This window comes from Oncorhynchus clarkii, chromosome 10 (assembly GCF_045791955.1).
Source record: "Oncorhynchus clarkii lewisi isolate Uvic-CL-2024 chromosome 10, UVic_Ocla_1.0, whole genome shotgun sequence".
Lineage (NCBI taxonomy): Eukaryota > Metazoa > Chordata > Actinopteri > Salmoniformes > Salmonidae > Oncorhynchus > Oncorhynchus clarkii.
The window spans coordinates 42,097,276-42,122,129 of record NC_092156.1 but is presented as its reverse complement, the minus strand read 5'-3'; the positions used below and the strand labels follow the sequence as shown (position 1 = coordinate 42,122,129).

The 24,854-nt window shown below is 45.0% G+C and overlaps 1 protein-coding gene across 2 annotated transcripts in view; it reads right to left on the bottom strand.

Annotated features, from left to right (window-relative positions):
- Positions 1–24,854, bottom strand: part of LOC139418489 (neuroligin-2-like) — a 77,869-nt gene that overhangs the window by 17,608 nt on the left and 35,407 nt on the right. For both annotated transcript variants that reach the window (XM_071167999.1, XM_071167998.1), the window contains exons 2-3: positions 22,136–22,189; positions 15,263–15,412 (exon numbers count right to left, since the gene is read on the bottom strand). In XM_071167999.1, coding sequence (XP_071024100.1) covers positions 15,263–15,412; positions 22,136–22,157 — 172 coding nt within the window. In that variant the 5' untranslated portion in view covers positions 22,158–22,189. The remainder of the gene's footprint in view (positions 1–15,262; positions 15,413–22,135; positions 22,190–24,854) is intronic.

The following is a 24,854-nucleotide window of genomic DNA, read 5'->3' as shown; positions in this document are numbered from 1 at the left end:
GATGGTGTTCTCGGGGTGATGTGAGGTGTTGGGTTTGCGCCAGACATAGTATTTTCCTTGATTGCCAAAAAGCTCAATTTTAGTCTCATCTGACCAGAGTACATTCTTCCATATGTCTGGGGAGTCTCCCACATGCCTTTTGGCGAACACCAAACGTGTTTGCTTATTCTTTTCTTTAAGCAATGGCTTTTTTTCTGGCCACTCTTCCATAAAGCCTAGCTCTGTGGAGTGTACGGCTTAAAGTGGTCCTATAGACAGATACTCCAATCTCCGCTGTGGAGCTTTGCAGCTCCTTCAGGGTTATCTTTGGTCTCTTTGTTGCCTCTCTGATTAATGCCCTCCTTGCCTGGTCCATGAGTTTTGGTGGGTGGTCCGCTCTTGGCAGGTTTGTTGTGGTGCCATATTCTTTCCATTTTTTAATAATGGATTTAATTGTGCTCCGTGGGATGTTCAAAGTTTCAGATTTTTTTTTAACCCAACTCTGATCTGTACTTCTCCACAACTTTGTCCCTAACCTGTTTGGAGAGCTCCTTGGTCTTCATGGTGCTGCTTGCTTGGTGATGCCCCTTGTTTAGTGGTCTTGCAGACTCTGGGTCCTTTCAGAACAGGTGTATATGTACTGAGCTCATGTGACACTTAGATTGCACACAGGTGGACTTTATTAAACTAATTATGTGACTTCTGAAGGTAATTGGTTGCGCCAGATATTATTTAGGGGCTTCATAGCAAAGGGGGTGAATACATATGCATGCACCAATTTTCAATGTATTTGAAAATATATAAGTAATTTTTTTCATTTCACTTCGGACTATTATGTGTACGTTCATTACATGAAATCCAAATAAAAATACATTTAAATTACAGGTTGTAATGCAACAAAATGGGAAAAATGCCAAGGGGGATGAATACTTTTGCAAGGCACAGTAGTTTATTACTTTTAAAGGATGTTATAATATATATTTTAGTTATCAAGATGTTAGTACTGTACTACTACACTAATACTACATTGTAACATTCTACTACTTTCTAAGATGGTAACCTTTTACACGCATACCCATATACGGGTTGTAAATGGCAGATTTGGGTACTGATAAGCACAAACTGGAACGCAGTGGCTGAAAGTAAGATTATGTAAATGACGTCAGAGCTCAGGCTCTGCGCTTCATAGCTCTGTATGGGTTTTGACTGACAGCCATTTTCTATAGGCTAGACCTACTATATTTATTTCTTAACCTTCCTAATATTAAGCATATTGCTTATCTTTACAACAGGAGTATAGCCTTCCTGGTTGGCATGAAAATGAACCACGGGAAAATCATCTTCCATTTGCTATTTAAGTGCATAGATTACATGTATTTTATTTTGCACACCTCATGTAGCCTAGCCCATAGGCCTATATGTTTTGATAAGGTTTGAATCACAACTGAAGTGGCCAAATAACTTCTTAAAATTAAGCACATTAATCCACTTTATAAGGGGTATAGAGCATAACTGTAACGGTTTTCTGTATGTGAAGGAGAGTCGGACCAAAATGCAGCGTGTCGATTGCGATTCATGTTTAATTAAAAAACACACTAAACACAAACACTACAAAAACAATAAACGTAACGAAAACCTAAACAGCCTATCTGGTGAAAACACATAGACAGGAACAATCACCCACAAACACACAGTGAAACCCAGGCTACCTAAATATGGTTCCCAATCAGAGACAATGACGAACACCTGCCTCTGATTGAGAACCATATCAGGCCGAACATAGAACTAGACAAACTAGACATGTAACATAGAATGCCCACTCAGATCACACCCTGACCAACCACAACATAGAAATATACAAAGTAAACTATGGTCAGGGTGTGACAGTACCCCCCCCCCCCAAGGTGCGGACTCCGGCCGCAAAACCTGAACCTATAGGGGAGGGTCTGGGTGGGCATCTGTCCGCGGTGGCGGCTCTGGCGCTGGACGTGGACCACACTCCATAATAGTTTTAGTCCACCTCCTTAGCGTCCCTAGATAGGTTACCCTCCTTAATGACCGCTCGGGACAGAGGGGCAGCTCGGAACAGAAGGACAGCTCGGGACAGAGGTAGCTCGGGACTGATGGGTAGCTCAGCACTGAGAGGAAGCTCAGCACTGAGAGGAAGCTCAGGCAGGTGGTTGGATCCGGCAGATCCTGGCTGGCTGGCGGTTCTGGAAGATCCTGGCTGACTGGCGGATCCGGAAGATCCTGGCTGACTGGCGGATCCGGAAGAGTCTGGTCGACTGGCGGATCCGGAAGAGTCTGGTCGACTGGCGGATCCGGAAGAGTCTGGTCGACTGGCGGATCTGGAAGAGTCTGGTCGACTGGCGGATCTGGAAGAGTCTGATCGACTGGCGGATCTGGAAGAGTCCGGTCGACTGGCAGCTCTGGCTGCTCCATGCTGACTGGCTGCTCCATGATGACTGGCAGCTCTGGCTGCTCCATGCTGACTGGCTGCTCCATGCTGACTGGCAGCTCTGGCTGCTCCATGCTGACTGGCTGCTCCATGCTGACTGGCAGCTCTGGCTGCTCTATGCTGACTGGCTGCTCCATGCTGACTGGCTGCTCTGGCTGCTCCATGCTGACTGGCGGCCCTGGCTGCTCCATGCTGACTGGCGGCCCTGGCTGCTCCATGCTGACTGGCGGCCCTGGCTGCTCCATGCTGACTGGCGGCCCTGGCTGCTCCATACTGACTGGCGGCCCTGGCTGCTCCATGCTAACTGGCAGCTCTGGCGGCTCCTTGCAGACTGGCAGCTCTGGCGGCTCCTTGCAGACTGGCAGCTCTGGCGGCTCCTTGCAGACTGGCAGCTCTGGCGGCTCCTTGCAGACTGGCAGCTTTGGCAGCATCCTGCAGACAGGCAGCTCTGGCGGCTCCTTGCAGACTGGCAGCTCCTTGCAGACTGGCAGCTCCTTGCAGACTGGCAGCTCCTTGCAGACTGGCAGCTCCTTGCAGACTGGCAGCTCCTTGCAGACTGGCAGCTCTATGCAGACTGGAAGCTCCTTGCAAACTGGCAGCTCTATGCAGACTGGCAGTTCTGAACAGGCGGGAGACTCCGGCAGCGCTGTAGAGAAGGAAGGCTCTAACAGCGCTAAACAGGCGGGAGACTCCGACAGCGCTGGAGAGGAGGAGGGCTCCGACAGCGCTGGACAGGCGAGGCGCACTGTAGGCCTGATGCGTGGTGCTGGCACTGGTGGTACTGGGCCGAGGACACGCACAGGAAGCCTGGTGCGGGGAGCTGCTACCGGAGGGCTGGGGTGTGGAGGTGGTACTGGAAAGACCGGACCGTGCAGGCGCACTGGAGCTCTTGAGCACCGAGCCTGCCCAACCTTACCTGGTTGAATGCTCACGGTCGCCCTGCCAGTGCGGCGAGGTGGAATAGCCCGCACTGGGCTATGCAGGCGAACCGGAGACACCGAGCGCAAGGCTGGTGCCATGTAAGCCGGCCCAAGGAGACGCACTGGAGACCAGATGCGTAGAGCCGGCTTCATGGCATTAGGCTCGACGCTCAATCTAGCCCGGCCGACACGCGGAGCTGGAATATACCGCACCGGGCTATGCACCCGCACTGGAGACACCGTGCGCACCACTGCATAACACGGTGCCTGTCCGGTCTCTCTAGCCCCCCGGTAAGCACAGGGAGTCTGCCCAGGTCTCCTACCTGGCGTAGCCATACTCCCTGTTAGCCCCCCCCAAGACATTTTTGGGGCTGCCTCTCAGGCTTCCATCCGCTACGTCGTGCTGCCTCCTCATATCTGCGCCTCTCAGCTTTCGCCGCCTCCAGTTCTTCTTTGGGGCGGCGATATTCTCCTGGCTGAGCCCAGGGTCCTCTTCCTTCTAATTCGTCCTCCCATGTCCATACCTCCTCTTTGGGCTGCTCCTGTTGCCTCTTCTCCTGCTGCACCTTTAGGCGGCTACACTCCCCTGGTTTAGCCCAGGGTCCTCTCCCGTCGAGGATAGCCCATGTCCAGAAATCCTTATTGCGCATCTCCTCGCGCTGCTCCTGCCTGTTGACACGCTGCTTGGTCCTTTTGTGGTGGGTGATTCTGTAACGGTTTTCTGTATGTGATGGAGAGTCGGACCAAAATGCAGCGTGTCGATTGCGATTCATGTTTAATTAAAAAACACACTAAACACAAACACTACAAAAACAATAAACGTAACGAAAACCTAAACAGCCTATCTGGTGAAAACACATAGACAGGAACAATCACCCACAAACACACAGTGAAACCCAGGCTACCTAAATATGGTTCCCAATCAGAGACAATGACGAACACCTGCCTCTGATTGAGAACCATATCAGGCCGAACATAGAACTAGACAAACTAGACATGTAACATAGAATGCCCACTCAGATCACACCCTGACCAACCACAACATAGAAATATACAAAGTAAACTATGGTCAGGGTGTGACAATAACTGGCATACATATGCAACACATGAGTTTCAAGTTTGGGGGAAGATATTTTTCACCATAAAAAACAAAAACAAAAAATCGGTCACTTTTGATAATTGTGTATTTCTGCTATTTGGCCATTCGCGCTTATAGCCTTCTGCTGTGTACGCATTTCTGCGCTGTCACGTCCTGACCTTAGTTCCTTTGTTATGTTTCTTGTTTAGGTTGGTCAGGGTGTGAGTTGGGGTGGGCATTCTATGTGTTGTTCTAGTTTTGGTTTTCTATGTGTTTGGCCTGATATGGTTCTCAATCAGAGGCAGCTGTCAATTGCTGTCTCTGATTGAGAACCATACTTAGGTAGCCTGTTTTTCCCACTTGATTTGTGGGTAGTTGTTTTCTGTCTCTGTGCCTCTACCAGACAGGACTGTTTCGGTTGTTCTTTTGTTTACTTTGTGTTTCAGTGTTCAGTTATTGAATACATTTAACATGGACACTTACCATGCTGCGCTTTGGTCCTCCTCTTCTTCCACCGCCAACGGCCGTTACATGCGCTTATAATGTGAAGAAATAGCCTAATAATTTATCAACATTTTAGGCTAAATGTTCTGATCTGCTACGTCAGCCTCATTGCGTAAAAAAGTTTTTTTGATGCTAGTGGTTGTATTAATTTGGGATCTATCGCATCCCACAACTGTCCCAGACTAATATACTGTCTCAGACTAGTATGTTTGGAATATTTATTTATTGCACAGAATAGGTAAACTTTTCTACTATGGGGATAGTAGATTGATATAGGCTAATGCTTTTGCTGTTCGTTAGGCCTACTTATGTTCTTGGCTGACGAAAAGTACATGTGAACAGTTCTTCCAATATCTTCAATATGCACCTCGAAATTGGATAAGGACGTGCGCAGTTGCGTCCCCGATGTGTCTGTCTTCACTTGTAGCCTGTGAGAAAGACCCAATCACATGATGGAGAGCCATGTGAGTGAGAGGTGCTTCGGAGCAAGCAGCACTCAGGGAGAATAGAATTCAAATTATTATATTTTGCCCGCATGTATATTTTTAGGGGGTTTTACGGCGACACAATTTTCAATTTGGATACACATTCAATCTAAGTATCTGCTTTTCCAAATGTAATATTTAATACATTTTTTCTATGATTTTCATGTCATTTGATAACAATACAATTAACTATCACTTTGAAAACTATTACAATCAAACTGCTCAAAACTGACTCAAAATGATGTAATGCCTTGTTAATGTATATAGTTTTATAAAAGGCTGAACACTGTAAATCTATCAATTTGACATCAATTTATGTTGAAGGTAAAACCAAATCATATATGGATGTAAATACATCATAGAACAAAGTGGAAAGAGTCACTGTGCTACCATTTTGAATTATAGCGTAGTGTACAATAGACTGCTGGAATATCTGGGTCTACTTTTAAAAATCCACCTTTCCAGAAAAAAAGTCTCTCCATTGCCACTTGTTATAGACCCCCCTCAGCCCCCAGCGGTGCCCTGGACACCATAAGTGAATTGATAGCCCCCCATCTATCTTCAGAGTTCGTACTGTTAGGTGACCTGACTGGGATATGCTTAACACCCTGGTCATCCTACAATCTAAGCTAGATGCCCTCAATCTCACACAAATGATCAAGGAACCTACCAGGTACAACCCTAAATCCGTAACCATGGGCACCCTCTTATAGATATCATCCTGACCAACTTGCCCTCTAAATACACCTCCACTGTCTTCAACCAGGATCTCAGCGATCACTGCCTCATTTCCTGCGTCCGTAATGGGTCCGCGGTCAAACGACCACCCCTCATCACTGTCAAACGCTCCCTAAAACACTTCACCGAGCAGGCCATTCTAATCAACCTGGCCCGGGTATCCTGGAAGGATATTGACCTCATCCCGTCAGTAGAGGATGCCTGGTTGCTCTTTAAAAGTGCTTTCCTCACCATTTTAAATAAGCATGCCCCATTTAAAAAATGTAGACCTAAGATCAGATATAGCCAGCCCTTGGTTCAGACTTGACTGCCCTTGACCAGCACAAAACATCCTGCGGCGTTCTGCATTAGCATCGAATAGTCCCCACGATATGCAACTTTCAGGAAAGTCAGGAACCAATATACACAGTCAGTTCGGAAAGCTAAGACTAGCTTTTTCAAACAGAAATTTGCATCCTGTAGCACTAATTCCAAAACGTTTTGGGACACTAAAGACCATGGAGAATTAGAGCACCTCCTCGCAGCTGCCCACTGCACTGAGGCTAGGAAACACTGTCACCACCGATAACTCTATGATAATCGATAATTTCAATAAGCATTTTTCTACAGCTGGCCATGCCTTCCACCTGGCTACCCCTACCCTGGACAACAGCTCTGCACCCCACGCAGAAACTTTTTCAAGTCCCCCCCGCTTCTCCTTCACCCAAATCCAGACAGCTGATGTTCTGAAAGAGCTGCAAAATCTGGATCCCTACAAATCAGCTGGACTAGACAATATGGACCCTCTCTTTCTAAAATTTTCAGTCAAAATTGTTGCAACCCCTATTACAAGCCTGTTCAACCTCTCTTTCGTATCGTCTGAGATCCCCAAAGACTGGAAAGCTGCCGCGGTCATCCCCATCTTCAAAGGGGGAGACACTCTAGACCCAAACTGCCCTGCCTTTCTAAAATCTTCGAAAGCCAAGTTAACAAACAGATCACCGATAATTTTGAATCCCACCGTACCTTCTCCACTATGCAATCTGGTTTCCGAGCTGGTCATGGGTGCACCTCAGCCACGCTCAAGGTCCTAAACAATAGCATAACTGCCATTGATAAAAGACAGTACTGTGCAGCCGTATTCATCGACCTGGCCAAGGATTTCGACTCTGTCAATCACTGCATTCTCATCGGCAGACTCAATAGCCTTGGTTTCTCAAATGACTGCCTCGCCTGGTTCACCAACTACTTCTCAGATAGAGTTCAGTGTCAAATCGGAGGGCCTGTTGTCCGGACCTCTGGCAGTCTCTATGGGGGTGCTACAAGGTTCAATTCTTGGGTCGACTATTTTCTCTATATATCAATGATGTCGCACTTGTTGCTGGTGACTCTCTGATCCACCTCTACTCAGACGATACCATTCTGTATACATCGGGCCCTTCTTTGGACACTGTTAACAAACCTCCAAACGAGCTTCAACTCTCCTTCCGTGGCCTCCAACCGCTTTTAAATGCTAGTAAAACTAAATGCATGCTCTTCAAACGATTGCTGCCCGCGCCCGCCCGACTAGCATCACTACTCTGGACGGTCCTGACTTAGAATATGTGGACAACTACAAATACCTAGGTGTCTGGTTAGACTGCAAACTCTCCTTCCAGACTCACATTAAGCATCTCCAATCCAAAATTATATCTAGAATCGGCTTCCTATTTCGCAACAAAGCCTCCTTCACTCATGCTGCCAAACATACCCTCGTAAAACGGACTATCCTACCGATCCTTGACTTTGGCGATGTCATTTACAAAATAGCCTCCAACACTCTACTCAGAAAATTGGATGTAGTCTATCACAGTGCCATCCGTTTTGTTACCAAAGCCCCATATACTACCTACCACTGCGACCTGTATGCTCTCGTTGGCTGGCCCTTGCTACATATCCGTTGCCAAACCCACTGGATCCAGGTCATCTATAAGTCTTTGCTAAGTAAAGCCCCGCCTTATCTCAGCTCACTAGTCACCCTAGTAACACCCACCTGTAGCACGCGCTCCAGCAGGTATATTTCACTGGTCATCCCCAAAGCCAACACCTCATTTGGCTGCCTTTCCTACCAGTTCTCTGCTGCCAATGACTGGAACAAATTGCAAAAATCACTTAAGCTGGATACTTATATCTCCCTCTCTAACTTTAAGCATCAGCTTACCGATCACTGTACACAGCCAATTCTGTAAATAGCTACCTCATAACTACCTCATCCCCATATTGTTATTTATCTTTTTGATCTTTTACACCCCAGTATCTATACTTTCACATCATCATCTGCACATCTATCACTCCAGTGTTAATGCTAAATTGTAATTACTTCGCCTCTGTGGCCTATTTACATTTGTACACACTGTATATAGATGTTTCTATTGTGTTATTGACTGCACGTTTGTTTATGTGTAACTCTGTGTTGTTGTTTTTGTCGCACTGCTTTACTTTATCTTGGCCAGGTCGCAGTTGTTAATTTGAACTTCTTCTCAAGTGGCCTACCTGGTTACATAAAAAAAATACACATTCATATAGCCCAATACACCATCCTTAGGATCACAGCAAGCCTAGGTACACACACACACACACACACACACACACACACACACACACACACACACACACACACACACACACACGAGGTGTGAAATACAGTTTGACAGACCAAACTCTACATCAACTACTTGTATGTGTGTGTGTGTCCAGCCACTTAGGTATTGTATAGGACCTAGCTAGTCTGCAGTGTGAGGGAATAGGCCCTACATACTAGAGGTCGACAGATTATGATTTTTCAACGTCGATACAGATTATTGGAGGACCAAAAAAGCAGATACCGATTAATCGCACAATTTTTTTAAATGTATTTGTAATAATGACAATTACAACAATACTGAATGACTACTTATTTTAACTTAATATAATACATCAATAATATCAATTTAGCCTCAAATAATGAAACATGTTCAATTTGGTTTAAATAATGCAAAAACAAAGTGTTGGAGAAGAAAGTAAAAGTACAATATGTGCTATGTAAGAAAGCTAACGTTTCAGTTCCTTGCTCAGAACATGAGAACATATGAAAGCTGGTGGTTCCTTTTAACATGAGTCTTCAATATTCCCAGGTAAGAAGTTTTAGGTTGTAGTTATTATAGGAATTATAGGACTATTTCCCTCTATACCATTTGTATTTCATTAACCTTTGACTATTGGATGTTCTTATAAGCACTTTAGTATTGCCAGTGTAACAATATAGCTTCCGTCCCTCTCCTCCCTCCTCCCTGGGCTTGAACCAGAAACACAATGAGAATGAGCACGCGCTAACTAGCTAGCCATTTCACTTCGGTTACACGAGCCTCATCTCGGGAGTTGATAGGCTTGAAGTCATAAACAGTGCAATGCTTGATGCACAACGAAGAGCTGCTGGCAAAACGCACGAAAGTGCTGTTTGAATGAATGTTTACGTGCCTGCTTCTGCCTACCACCGCTCAGTCAGATACTTAGATACTTGTATGCTCAGTCAGATTATATGCAACGCAGGACACGCTAGATAATATCTAGTAATATCATCAACCATGTGTAGTTAACTAGTGATTATGATTGATTGTTTTTTATAAGATAAGTTTAATGCTAGCTATCAACTTACCTTGGCTTACTGCATTCGCATAACAGGCAGTCTCCTTGTGGAGTGCATTGAGTGAGAGGTAGGTCGTTTTGCGTTGGACTAGTTAACTGTAAGTTTGCAAGATTGGATCCCCCGAGCTGACAAGGTGAAAATCTGTCCTTCTGCCCCTGAACAAGGCAGTTAACCCACCGTTCCTAGGCCATCGTTGAAAATAAGAATGTGTTCTTAACTGACTTGCCTAGTTAAATAAAAGGTATAAAAAAATAATTTAATAATAATACAAAATTTTAAAAAGACAAATCAGCGCCCCAAAATACAGATTTCCGATTGTTATGAAAACTAGAAATTGGCCCTAATTAATCGGCCATTCCGATTAATCGGCCGACCTATACTACATACCCAGTGTCTCAGATACGAACAGGACAATTATCAGGAAGTAACCGAACAAACGGCTATATGAATACATGAGTAGGTGAATAGAGCTCTACCCAGAGAGGAGAGGAGGAAGGGGGGTTTGGAATGGAAAGAAAAAGGAGATGTGAAAGGCGATGGATACAAAGGAAGCATATAGATTCAGTGCATTATTCAAACGGAACGTGGATGATGAAGAGTGATGGACAGATGGGATGAAGATCACGGAAGGGACTTTACATTGTCCAAACACATCTCTGTGTATCAGAGGGAGGGAACCAACCCATCATAGATACAAGGCCAATAAGAGAGAGACCGAGATATACACTGCTCAAAAAAATAAAGGGAACACTTAAACAACACAATGTAACTCCAAGTCAATCACACTTCTGTGAAATCAAACTGCCCACTTAGGAAGCAACACTGATTGACAATAAATTTCACATGCTGTTGTGCAAATGGAATAGACAACAGGTGGAAATTATAGGCATTTAGCAAGACACCCCCAATAACGGAGTGGTTCTTCAGGTGGTGACCACAGACCACTTCTCAGTTCCTATGCTTCCTGGCTGATGTTTTGGTCACTTTTGAATGCTGGCGGTGCTTTCACTCTAGTGGTAGCATGAGACGGAGTCTACAACCCACACAAGTGGCTCAGGTAGTGCAGCTCATCCAGGATGGCACATCAATGCGAGATGTGACAAGAAGGTTTGCTGTGTCTGTCAGCGTAGTGTCCAGAGCATGGAGGCGCTACCAGGAGACAGGCCAGTACATCAGGAGATGTGGAGGAGGCCGTAGGAGGGCAACAACCCAGCATCAGGACCACTACCTCTGCCTTTATGCAAGGAGGACCACTGCCAGAGCCCTGCAAAATGACCTCCAGCAGGCCACAAATGTGCATGTGTCTGCTCAAACGGTCAGAAACAGACTCCATGAGGGTGGTATGAGGGCCCGACGTCCACAGGTGGGGGTTGTGCTTACAGCCCAACACCGTGCAGGACGTTTGGCATTTGCCAGAGAACACCAAGAATGGCAAATTCGCCACTGGCGCCCTGTGCTCTTCACAGATGAAAGCAGGTTCACACTGAGCACATGTGACAGACGTGACAGTCTGGAGACGCCATGGAGAACATTCTGCAACTGCCTGCAACCAGCATGACCGGTTTGGCGGTGGGTCAGTCATGGTGTGGGGTGGCATTTCTTTGGGGGGCCACACAGCCCTCCATGTACTCGCTAGAGGTAGCCTGACTGCCATTAGGTACCGAGATGAAATCCTCAGACCCCTTGTGAGACCATATGCTGGTGCGATTGGCCCTGGGTTCCTCCTAATGCAAGACAATGCTAGACCTCATGTGGCTGGAGTGTGTCAGCAGTTCCTGCAAGAGGAAGGCATTGATGCTATGGACTGGCCCGCCCTTTCCCCAGACCTGAATTCAATTGAGCACATCTGGGACATCATGTCTCGCTCCATCCACCAACGCCACGTTGCACCACAGACTGTCCAGGAGTTGGCGGATGCTTTAGTCCAGGTCTGGGAGGAGATCCCTCAGGAGACCATCCGCCACCTCATCAGGAGCATGCCCAGGCATTGTAGGGAGGTCATACAGGCACGTGGAGGCCACACACACTACTGAGCCTCATTTTGACTTGTTTTAAGGACATTACATCAAAGTTGGATCAGCCTGCAGTGTGGTTTTCCATTTTGATTTTGAGTGTGACTCCAAATCCAGACCTCCATGGGTTGATACATTTGATTTCCATTGATAATTTGTGTGATTTTGTTGTCAGCACATTCAACTATGTAAAGAAAAAAGTATTTAATAAGAATATTTCATTCATTCAGATCTAGGATGTGTTATTTTAGTGTTCCCTTTATTTTTTTGAGCAGTGTAGTAAGAAGACTAGGAGAGATACATAGACAAAACAGAATTATAGAGACAGAGGGACAAACACAGGGGTCAGGTTGTGTATAAAATCCCTTAATGGAGGTAAATCCACAGATGTACACGTCAAATTTCCTGTGTTTGTTCTTTACAGATGGAGTATTACTGTAAGCTGTTTGTCCTCCACAGATGAGGCTGTGCTCACAGAGAAGTGCTGTGTTTTCAGACTAAATTGTTCATGGACGGTTTGCTCTTTTTAATATTGTTGTAAACACGAGCCTGTGTCTAACAGCGTAAAATTGGACTCATAAGTGAAATTGCTCATTGTAAGGTAACCTTTGAGATCAACTGTATCCACCGTGGCCTTCATCAGTATCTGTGGGTTTTATAGAAACCACTATGGCACTGCATTCTGTTATTGGGCAGTTGTGCTCTCTACAATGTTATCCTGTTGTGGTATGCAGTATTGGGTTGTGGTATATTCTATTCTAGTGTGTCGTTTGACCATCTAAATGATGATTCCATACAGTAACATCACAACCCTTTCTCTTTTCATTTCATGCTTCCTCCACTCGGTTAATTTGTGCAAGGGAATTCACTCTCTCCTGACAGCCCCATGCAACAATAACCATATGATCGCAATACTGGCTCTATTTATTCAGTCTGAGCCGGGGTTGTAATTATATTGTACATCCAAACCAATAGAATGTATGCTGAAGTATTAATAACTAAAATAACTCCTTGGCTGCATCAGGAGAGAGCTGGGAATCATAATTCTGTGATTTGGTGTTTGTTGGTTGCAGAGGGAGAGAAACAAACACATGAGATTATCTCATTAAGAGTCATCCGATTTTGTCAATCAGATGGGACTGATCTGATGGAGAGAACGGGGATGAGATGAACAAAAAGAAGAAGAAGAATGAGGAGGAAGAAGAAAAAAGGAGAAGGAGGAGAGCGGAGTGTTCTTGATGTGAGACAGCCCCTCTCTCTCTCTCTCCCACAGCCCAGTGACGGTGGGCCCTTTCCCAGAGTTCATTAATTAGTTAATTAGTTAATTAGTCAGAACAGATGGCTTTGCAGCACAAATCAGGAGGCTGCATGGGCCTGGAGCAGCCAGGAGGAAGGTAGGGGCAAGGTGAGCAGGCAGCAGCGTTGGGGTGGAGCTCTACTGTAAGTAGGTACTAGTATACACACTCCTAACTTCACCATGCTAAACACTCCTGGACTGTACATGGCAGACATTTAGGATTTTCTTATAGACATATTCCCCCCTTTCACAAATCACAAGCATATCATGAATTAACTTAAACATCCACCAAGCGCTAAAAAAGAAAGTGAAACCCCTTATGTAACTGTATGCGAGTATATAGAGATGTGTGTAAGCCTATATGTGTGTGTGTGTGCGTGCGCGCCGTGGCCACATTGCATTAACATTTGTTTGAATGAATTTTTTTTTGTTGCTTCGTCGCAGATTTAAAAAGCACTTCTGATGGTTTATTTTTAGATTGTTCCCATCTCCCCCTTCTGTTGCTCCTTCCCTCTCTTTAGCTATGTCTCTCTGTTTCTCCCTCTCTCATCTGTCTCTATCCCCCTTCTCTGTCGTCCCCTCCCTAGCTCCCTTCCATCTCTCTGTTAAAGGCACAGGCTGAAATACGGTTGGCATATGTGAGTGTGCGCGTGCATAAGTATAGGATAATACTGTGTGATTATGTGCTAAACCTATTGTAGAAATGTGGAGCAGTTGTCTTTCTCTTTTCAGGCCAAAAACGTTTTTGTCCATTGAGAGTGTGGGTGGTGAGGATGGATGGCACATTGTACTGTTACATATTCAAACATACACGCACGTATGCAAACACATACAACACACACACACACACACACACACACACACACACACACACACACACACACACACACACACACACACACACACACACACACACACACACACACACACACACACACACACACACACACACACACACACACTTCAGTACAGTAGAGTAACCCATTAAAAGCAAAACAGAGGGAGCGAGAAAGAGGAAACAGAGAGAGAGAGAGAGAGAGAGAGAGAGAGAGAGAGAGAGAGAGAGCGAGAGAGCGAGGTTAGTCTACTCGCCCACGTACCAAAATGTTCAACCATGTTAGAGGAATCGAGGGCACTGCATCATCTCTCTGCATCGCTCAGCAGGATCTCTCTCTACCTCTGTATGTCACTGTGTGTGTGGTGCATAAATACTGTACACTACACACGGGCAAACTACACACAGCACACATACAGTATGTAAATCACACAGACAAAGACTACTATTTGGCTTGGGAATGATGCAAACATGGACTCCATTGAGGACTGTTTGGATCAGTGAATTAGAGGCATGCAGAGCAAGGATTAGATTAGTGCATTAAGGAAACTTAAGTTCACACAGCGGATTGTTCTCACGCTCCACTCGCTAATGTTTCCAGTTTGTCAGACAGATGTAGAAAAGCATAACAGCACATGACACATGCACCTCAAAACAGGCAGGCCCAAATCTAGCAGGCAGGACAGAGCTGCTGCCAGGTGCACCTCAAACTCTCAGTATGTTCCCTCTACTGGCTGGCCCCGTCTGTCAATGCCTGTGTGGATCACGTTCCACTGTGTTTACACTAGTGGCAAAGCTTGGACTGTATCCTAAAATACTCCCATTTCTCTCTTTATGAATACTCTGATGTGTTGAGACAGGCTTGATACAATAAACCAGATCCCATTACCCAACCTGGCAACCACAATGGAGACTGTGGATGCTCTGTGGTGTACAGTACACAAACAAACAGCTGTAGAAACAAACAGGCAGTCAGCCCCTCAGAGCAGCTGACTAAACTCCTGTCCACTGGCTCAGAGTCTGTACACAGGGACAGGGCAGAGCACACAAAACTCAGGTCACATGGTACAGCTAGGGCCAGATGGTTCTACTGTTCTGGTCATGTGATCAAGACCAACTCCAGGACCTAGACCTGTAGACTATAACTAGGACCCAGATATATTCCTGGTCAGTCCACATCATTAGGAAAAGCGCCTCGTTCTATATAAGTGTAAGTCGTCTAATTAAGGAGAGTGAAACCATAGAATAAGAGTTCTGGGACCTGATGGTGCAAGCAGGAAGTGGTGTCATAGTATGCAGACAGACAGACTCACCGAGCACGCCCAGACGGTAGTTCATGGTGACCACGATGACGTTGCCGTAGGCTGCGAGGATGCTGGCGTCGAACATGTTTCCCGTCCCCTCCATGTAGGAGCCGCCATGGATGAACAACATCACCGGCTTCTTCCGACGGTCACGGATATCTGTGGCGAAGAGCGGGACGTGGACATACACAGAAGTTTGCACAAACACAAAAAGATGAGAGGATGAGAGAAAGAGAGTAGAAACACTTTAGATTCTGAGAAAGAGATGACAACTTTCGGTCTATCTACAAAAAAACTATCCACAGGAATGTCCACAGAGCCATTCACAAAAACATCCTTCATTTGCATACAGATGTAGGATCTTAATTGGATCACTCTTTCGTTGCTGAGATTTTTCCTGCACAGGCTAAAAAGGCTTCTAAAGTTTAATTTCCACTGGTCCTAAAGGAAAAATGTATCAATCCCTACAAAAAAATGTCCATTAATTATAGTCAACATAATAATATACATTCCCTGTTGCTCCAGGATTATTTACCTGATGTAGCAAACTGGCTCAAATTAAGATCCTACGTCCTATGTGCCTTTTGATCTCCCTCATCTTTAACTATATCCCCAAAGTTTGAAACATACACTTCTTCTGCTCATTCCTACTCTTCATATTGAACTGAGGTGACATTATAGGTTGACGCAATAGTGTTGAAAGCTATAATGTTGGAACCTATCCAGTACTGTCTCTTATCAATGGTTAGCCATTTTAGATATTGGAACATCGTCTTAGTGTTGTCATGGCAGTCTGTATTTTTCTGTCCCCTCTTGTAGTGTCGTGGTCCTATCTGTAAGTTTCCCTGCATCCCCTCTCTCTGTGGTATTATGGTACAGTCTGTAACTCTCACTGTCTCTTCTGGTGAGTTATGGTACAGTCTGCCACTGTCTCTCCTACTGCAGTATAATGGTACGATCTGGGTTTTTCAGGGTCCCCCCCTCTCTGTGAGGTACTGTGGTACGGTCTGCGTGTCTTTAATAAGGCAGAGCTGCCAGTGGTTCCCAGTTAGCCTAGCGTCTGCCCTGTGGATAATTCATATGAGAGCCAGACCAAGTGGAAACATAAATAACAGCCACAGCATCTGTTTACCCTGATGACTTTCTGGAAGGAGATGGGAAAGAGACAGAGGGAGAAAGATGGGAAAAGAGAGAGAGAGAGTGATGAGAAAATACATACTGTAACTTAGAGAACGATGGGAAAAGAGACAGGAAGGAGAGCGAGAGAAAGAAAAGAAAGAGAGAGAAGAGGAGAGAAAGAAAGATACATGGCCCCTGAACCGAGACAGAGAGAGAGGGAGTGAGCAAGAGAAGGAGAAAGAGTAATGTCACAAGAAAATGGTGGGATGGGATGAGATTAAACAAACCGTTACAAAGTTGTACATGGCAAGGTCTCTGCACGGACACAGAGATGCATGTAGGAAAATGCACAAAAGCGCGCACACTGACACACACAGAGACACAGGCAGGCAGCTGCGATGCTGAGTCGCTATGGAAACTGCCTCCTCTTGCTCTAATAGAACCGCACCAGCCATTCCATTGCATTGACTCACTCGGAGCCTGTTGCCGTGGTAACACATTCTACTCACGTATTTGCACACCCGCCTGCATCACAACCTGAATCTCAGGTTACACATGCACCAGAATGCATCACTCACACACCACTGCAACAATGTACAATTTATCAATACACATACATGCAGTCACCTTTTATAGAACATACAGTGCACTCGAGAGACATGAACATTCACACACAATACATTAAAGCCCTAACACACACACACTCGCACTCTTTTCCCATCTCTCCGATATTCACCAACCAACATTGCATATGCACACACTCAGCAATGGAGGAATTCACACACTCTCCCACCCTCCATTCCCTTCCCCCCTCTCTCCGGTGTGTTGTGAGCCTCTGGTGATTTCCCAGAGGAGATGTAAACAAGTTCAATTATCCCAGCATTACCAGGCCAGCAGAGCCCTGGGTGTGATGCCTGGCTAATGGATCAGCTCTCCTCTCTGTCACCAGGCAGTCACACTCCACAAGCACATGACAAATGACACACACACACACACACACACACACACACACACACACACACACACACACACACACACACACACACACAGGGACAGAGAGGGACACGTAGCACTGGACTGGCGCTCATCTAGAGCAGAGCTAGGACACTTGGAATACCTGGAGCAGGAAATACGTTTCCCATTTCACGGAAGTTCAGCATTCATGGCGCAATTGAAATGTAAAGCATAGTTTACTGTCAATGCCGTCTACGCACACATTGCCTTTAAATGACATTCGGCCTACGCTGAACTTCTGCGATCAGGGTTGAACTTCTGCGATCAGGGTTGAACTTCTGCGATCAGATTGAAGTTCTGCAATCAGGGTTGAACTTCTGCAATCAGGGTTGAACTTCTGCAATCAGGGTTGAACTTCTGCAATCAGGGTTGAACTGAGACCTTTGTCTCTGAGACTGTCGCTGTATGTCTGTTGTGTGCATGTGTGACCTCCAAAGGAAGCAAGACAATATATCTCATTGTATAACCCACACAAAGCATTCAATTATCTCTGCGTGAATAAGAGCTAAATTAAAGTACACTGACTGTACAAAACATTAGGACCTGCTCTTTCCATGACATAGACTGACCAGGTGAATCCAGGTGAAAGCTATGATCCCTTATTGATGTCACTTGTTTAATCCACTTCAATCAGTGTAGATGAAGGGGAGGGGACAGGTTAAAGAAGGATTTTCCTTGAGACAATAGCAACATGGATTGTGTATGTGTGCCATTCAGAGAGTGAATGGGCAAGACAAACGATTTAAGTGCCTTTAAAAGGGGTATGGTAGTAGGTACCAGGCACACCGGTTTGAGTGTGTCAAGAACTGCAACACTGCTGGGTTTTTCACACTCAACAGTTTCCCGTGTGTATCAAGAATGTGCATTCTGAAATTATTCAGGTCCCTGGACTTCTTCCACATGTTGTTACTTTACAACCTCATTCTAAAATGGGTTAAATAAATTATTTTCCTCATCAATCTACACACAATACCCCATAATGACAAAGCAAAAAACTGTTTTTTAGAAATGTCAGAACATTTCTTAAGAATAAAAAACAGAAATAGGTACAGGTGTATCCTGTCTTCATTGATCACCCTTGAGATGTTTCTACAACTTGATTGGAGTCCAACTGTGGTAAATTCAATTGATTGGACATGATATGGAAAGGCACACACCGGTCTATATAAGGTTGAAGGAATAGTCCAAGACAGGATTGTGTCGATGTAAAGATCTGGGGAAGGGTAGATTTTCTGCAGCATTAAAGGTCTCCAAGAACACAAAGGCCTCCATCATTCTTAAATGGAAAAAGTTTAGAACCACCAAGACTCTTCCTAGTGCTGGCCGCCTGGCCAAACTGAGCATTTGGGGGAGAAGGGCCTTGGTCAGGGAGGTGACCAAGAACCTGATGGCCACTCTGACAGAGCTCCAGAGTTCCTCTGTGGAGATGGGAGAACCTTCCAAAAGGACAACCGTCTCTGCAGCACTCCACCAAATCAGGCCTTTATGGTAGAGTGGCCAGACGGAAGTCACTCCTCAGTATATGACAGCCCGCTTGGATTTGGCCAAACGGCACCTAAAGGACTCTCAGACCATGATAAACAAGATTATCTGGTCTGATGACTGGTGCAAAGGTTCACCTTCCAACAGGACAACATCTCTAAGCCCACAGCCACAACAACGCAGGAGTCGTGGCTATGGTCATGAATGTCCTTTTGTGGCTCAGCCAGAGCCTGGACTTGAACCCGATCAAACATCTCTGGAGAGACCTGAAAATAGCTGTGCAGCAATGCTCCCCATCCAACCTGACAGAGCTTGAGAGGATCTGCAGAGAAGAATGGAAGAAACTCCCTAAATACAGGTGTGCCAAGCTTGTAGCATCATACCCAAGAAGCTGTAATCGCTGCCAAAGGTGCTTCAACAAAGTACTGAATCCTTATGGAAATGTAAAAAAAAAATGTTTTTGCTTTGTCATTATGGGGTATTGTGTGTAGATTGATGACGAGAAAACAAACAATTCAATACATTTTCAAATAAGGCTGTAATGTAACAAAATGTGGAAAAAGTCAAGGGGTCTGAAAACTTTCCGAATGCACTGTACATGTGCGTTGGAGGTTGATTGCATGTATGTGCGTACATGTCTAACATGATGTTGCAGCATGTCTGTTCATGGTGCGTAAATATGTCTTTGAGCCACCTGCAGCAGTCTCCAGGTGTACTTGTCTCCTCAGAGAAATCTCCCTAAGTGATTGACTCACATCTTGTCAGACAGCATTTCATTAAACTATTAACAATGTTAGTAACATACCCAGTCAAAGGAGCAGATTTTAGACACTGCCCCACGTATGTGGCATGCATGTAATATGCATATGTATATAATATTTACAGTGCCATAGATTTTCATGCCGATTTAAGTCAAAACTGTAACTAGGCCACTTAGGAAGATTCAATGTCGTCTTGGTAAGCAACTCCAGTGTATATTTGCCCTTGTGTTTTAGGTTATTGTCCTGCTGAAAGGTGAATGTGTCTCCCAGTGTCTGTAGGAAAGAAAACTGAACCAGGTTTTCCTCTAGGATTTTGCCTGTGCTTAGCTGTATTCCATTTTGTTTTATCCAAAAAAGACTCCCTAGTCTTTGCCAATACCAGCGTACCCATAACATGATGCAGCCACCACCATGCTTGAAAATATGAAGAGTGGTACTCTGTGATGTGTTGGATTTGCCCCCAGCAATGCTTTGTATTCAGTTGATTTCCTTGCCACAACTTTTGCAGTACTACTTTAGTGGCTTGTTGCAAACATGATGTACGTATTGGAATATTTTTATTCTGTGCAGGCTTCCTTCTTTTCACTCTGTCATTTAGGTTAGTATTGTGGAGTAACTACAATGTTGTTGATCCATCTTCAGTTCTCATATCACCACTATTAAACTCTAACTAACTGTCTTAAAATCACCATTGGCCTCATGGTGAAATCCCTGAAGTTTCCTTCCTCTCCGGCAACTGAGTTAGGAAGGACGCCTGTATCTCTGTAGTGATAATTAATAACTTTGCCGTGCTCAAAGGGATATTCAGCGTCCTTTTATTCTCTTTCTTTACACATCAACCAATCGGTGCCCTTCTTTGCAAGGCATTGAAAAAACCCTGGTCTTTGTGGTTGAATCTGTGCTTGATATTCACTGCTCGACTGAGGGAACTTTTTATTAATTTTGAACATTTTCTACAAACAAAATTCCACTGACATTATGGGGTATTGTGTGTAGACCAGTGACACAAAATATCAATTTAATCAATTTAAAATTCAGGCAGTGACACAACAAAATGTAGAAAAAGTAAAGGGGTGTGAATACTTTCTGAAGGAACTGTACATCATATATATGTAGCTGTACATCCCTTTGTACAATATATATAATTAATTCATTCTCATGGAGGTGTTGCTAAGCTTCAGCACCGGAGCGAACATGGCAGCAGTGTCTGGATTCATGTGTATGTGAGAGTGCTTGGAGGTCATATGTGTGTGTTTTCACGCATGATAAGATTGCATGTGTTCGTGCATGTGTTCGTGCATGATAAGAGTCCATGTGTTTGTGCATGATAAGAGTGCATGTGTTAGTGCATGATAAGAGTGCATGTGTTAGTGCATGATAAGAGTGCATTTGAGTGTGAGAACGTGTGTATCAATTTCCTCTCTAACCTTGCAGTGAGTTGGGGATGAGCCTGTGTCCAGATGGGGAGAGGACAGGAGCAGTCTCACTCAGCCTGAATCCCAGGCCTACAGGGCCAACAATGCCCTCACTGTCCTGCCTGCTTCAAAACAGCCCCGAAAATATTCTCCCTCTCTCCCTCTTCCCCTCTCTCCCTCTCCAAACGGATTAGCAAGCTCTGTCTCCTTTTAAACCACAGCAATTAGAGACGGCAGAATGGGACAACTTAACACGTAAACAGCATACACACTCTAACACATGCACGCCCACATCATCACACGCACATATATACAAATCAGACAGACAAACACCTGATCAGATGCACACACAAAGATGCGCGCACACACAAAACACTATGGTAACAGTCTGATCTTTCAAACCTCTTGATTACATAAAGTCAATGCATCTTTTCCTGGCTAGTTTTAACAACTGATTACCTGGTTATTTGCATGTGTAATGCATGTCAGTTAGCAAGCTCCACTGCTTGTAATCCATTCCAGCCCCCACCACCCACCCAAACTATCATGCTTTTACTGTACAAATCCTCCCCTATTCCCCAACAAATAACTTAATAAAGAAATGGTAAAGTGGATCAATCGAATGACCAAATCCAAATGATGGAAGGTAAAGAATATTACACAAGGTTAAATATTCACTGGCGCAAGACAGAATACAGTCAACACAGCATGACTTTGTAAAAAGTTCTATGCATATCAAATTCTGTTTATTGGTTGATTAACCATATAGCGAAAAGGGAGAAAACTGCTCTGTGGCAAGGATGGGTGGAACAACTGAGGTGTGTGTGTGTGTGTGTGTGAGAGAGAGAGTGAGAGTCTATATCAGTCTACTTCACACCATTAACTAGTGGAGCTAATTTTAAGTATATGGTATAAAATAATATATCATTGTATATATTATATTATTGTGAGACGATTACAATTACAGAGAAAAATAATAAGTGATTACACTTAGACACAAACTAATAATATACGTTTGTTATTCAATTTAACTATCCCCTCCAAAAGTTTGAAAAATACAACAAAAAGGGTAAAACATGCAACAAAAATACCTTCATCCCTCGGTTTGTTCATTGTAGACTCATCGTGTTTTTTTGTGAGTGGACCTAAGGTTCAGAAAAAAGGGAGGGAAAAGAGAAAAGAGAAAATTCAAAAAGATTGCACTTTGCTGAAAAAGCGAAAAACTAAAAAAGTGAACAAGAACACAAGAGGAGAAAAATGACAAAGCAGGAAGAGCAACCTCGATCTCATTTTCAAAAATCTCAGAAACAACCCGAAAGCCAAAAGTAAGAGAGCATTACAGATACAACTTGCCCTGTGGAGACAACTAGCCTGTTCCCCTGCACAATGCCTAGCCAAGAGCTGCCTGGTCAACGACCCCAGAGAACATCTCATTGTTTTTCTCTTCCCATTTATTCCCTACACGTTAGTGCTTTGTAGAGGAAAATCAATGAAGAGAATCAAGCCATCATTCTTTGCCGTCAGAAGGCAGACAGGGGAATGCCAACCCATCATGAAGCATGTGCCCACTTAGCCCCTTAGCCCAGCGCTGCAGCCCTCAGGCTAGAGGGTATCTGGGCTCTCTACACCACGTCCATGGGGACTGGTCTGCCACTATACACAACTACACTGGAGGGGATGACCAGGGACACACACGCACACTCCAGCGATGTTAATACACGTGATAAGTGGCTCTCCCTCCTCCAGTGTAACCATACAAGAAGCTGGCCAGGGAGTGGTGGTTCAGTATTTACACAGCCAAGTGAGGACGTCTGACAGGGCTCCCCTATGCCAAGGTCACAGAGGTCCACGTTCCGTTTTAATGGTGACGGCAGTTAAACGCTCCATAGGGGAAAGACAATAACGCCGCTCTCTGTAAGCCTGGCCAATATGGATCCTGTTCATTTGTTTATTGTGTCCATCTGTCAGCGGAGCGCTACATGGCCAGCCCAATCACTACACAGCTTTTATCGTCCCTCTCAATCATTGTTAGCATTTAGCACGCTAGCCTGTACACACACACACACACACACACACACACACACACACACACAGTGTGCTAATAACATAGTGCCACCTGGCTTGCTAGCTATGCTAACAACACACTCTCCCTTTATGGTGCTAACACACTCCTTACTGGGCACACAATGGTTGAATCATTTCAATGAAATTATGTCGCACCAATGTGGAATAGATGTTGAATAGACGTCTGTGTCCAGTGGGTCCTCTCTCCCTGTGTGTTGGCGATACACTCTCTCGTCTAACAGACACAGTATACTCTCTGTTGGTGAGCCAGCAGCTTTATCAGTCTCACAGTGTGCTAACTACATCTCTCCCATTGTCTTCTGATGGCTCCCTTATAAGGTGCTAACAACAGCCTCTGTCACGCTGTGCCACAAAGACAGATCTATTGGCAAAACGCATGGCCAACACTCTGCACTGCTGGACGAATGGCTGCTGGAACAGGGACACACCCAGAGCACCAGCACTGCTCTCTCTGCTCTCTCTCTGCTCTCTCTCGTCATTACTATAGTGCTTCCTCAATCCTCATATGCAAGTGCTATTTTATAAGGGGAGTGATCAATGTTGACCCGATTCCCTTCCGCCCCCAGTCCCCCTGGTGTAAGGGCAGTTCCAGTAAGGGGGTGGGGGTGGGGGTGAGGGGCGACAGGTAGACAGCCTGTAAATGGAGGGGAAGGAAGATTAGCCCCTCTGTCCAGTCAGCACTTTCCCAGCAGCACTTTAATACCACACCTAACTGCTTAATGGAGAGCACAGTGATTTCATACCTGCTCTAATACCCATTAAAAAGCTTAAGCTGCATACAGAGAGCAGCTCTGCTGAAATGGAACCCGTCTCCCTTTGAAATAGAGTGGCAGACTTCAGTTAAAGACTTTGCATGGGCGTAATGCTTCCTGGAAGCCCAATTCTGTCTCTGATGGGAGAGGAAGCTCAATCCGGGATGATTGTTGGATGTGTTTTGTTGGGATCTGTTGTGCTGTCAAAGGAGTTTTTTTTTGTCGTGTTGGAGGAGAAAATGTAATGTGCTGGAGCGCACTTTGGGACATTTTCTGCAGTGCATTTTGGGATGCGACAAGCAGGTATGATAGCGTTGTTTCCTAACAGAGACATGGCTCTGTGGGGAGAGAAACAAACAGGTTTGTCTTTGTGTTCAGCGGCGATGTCAGCATGTGCAGTGGTGCTGCATGGGGCTGTAGCTGGGGCCTTCTCTCACATCTAATTGACAGAGCCAGTTCTACGGAGTTGTCAGCTCCACGTGGACAGCCAGCCACTTAGAGTAGGAAATAGTTACAGCACCTATACGCCTGCTTCAATGGCTTGACATTGAACAAGATGTCTGAGAATGGCCAAGAACACCTTAATACACACATCCATCCTTGAAACAGTCACAAATACTCCACCGGACACACGTCATAAACACGTATACCATACTGCAGTATTTACATACGGTACATCAAATCAAAATCAAATGTATTCATATAGCCCTTCTTACATCAGCTGATATCTCAAAGTGCTGTACAGAAACCCAGCCTAAAACAGCAAGCAAGGCACGTGTAGAACACTACCTGCCTCATTTTAAAAGGGACAACCTCATTGCCACTTTCCTCATCTCTCAGCCATCAATCTCACGCCAATGAACTCATTGTTACACTTCCAGGAAAAGGATGGCGGCACAACAAGTTTGGTAAAGAACGGTAGACACCTCGTTTGTCTGCATACTACTGAGCAAGAACAGTGTTACTAGATGTG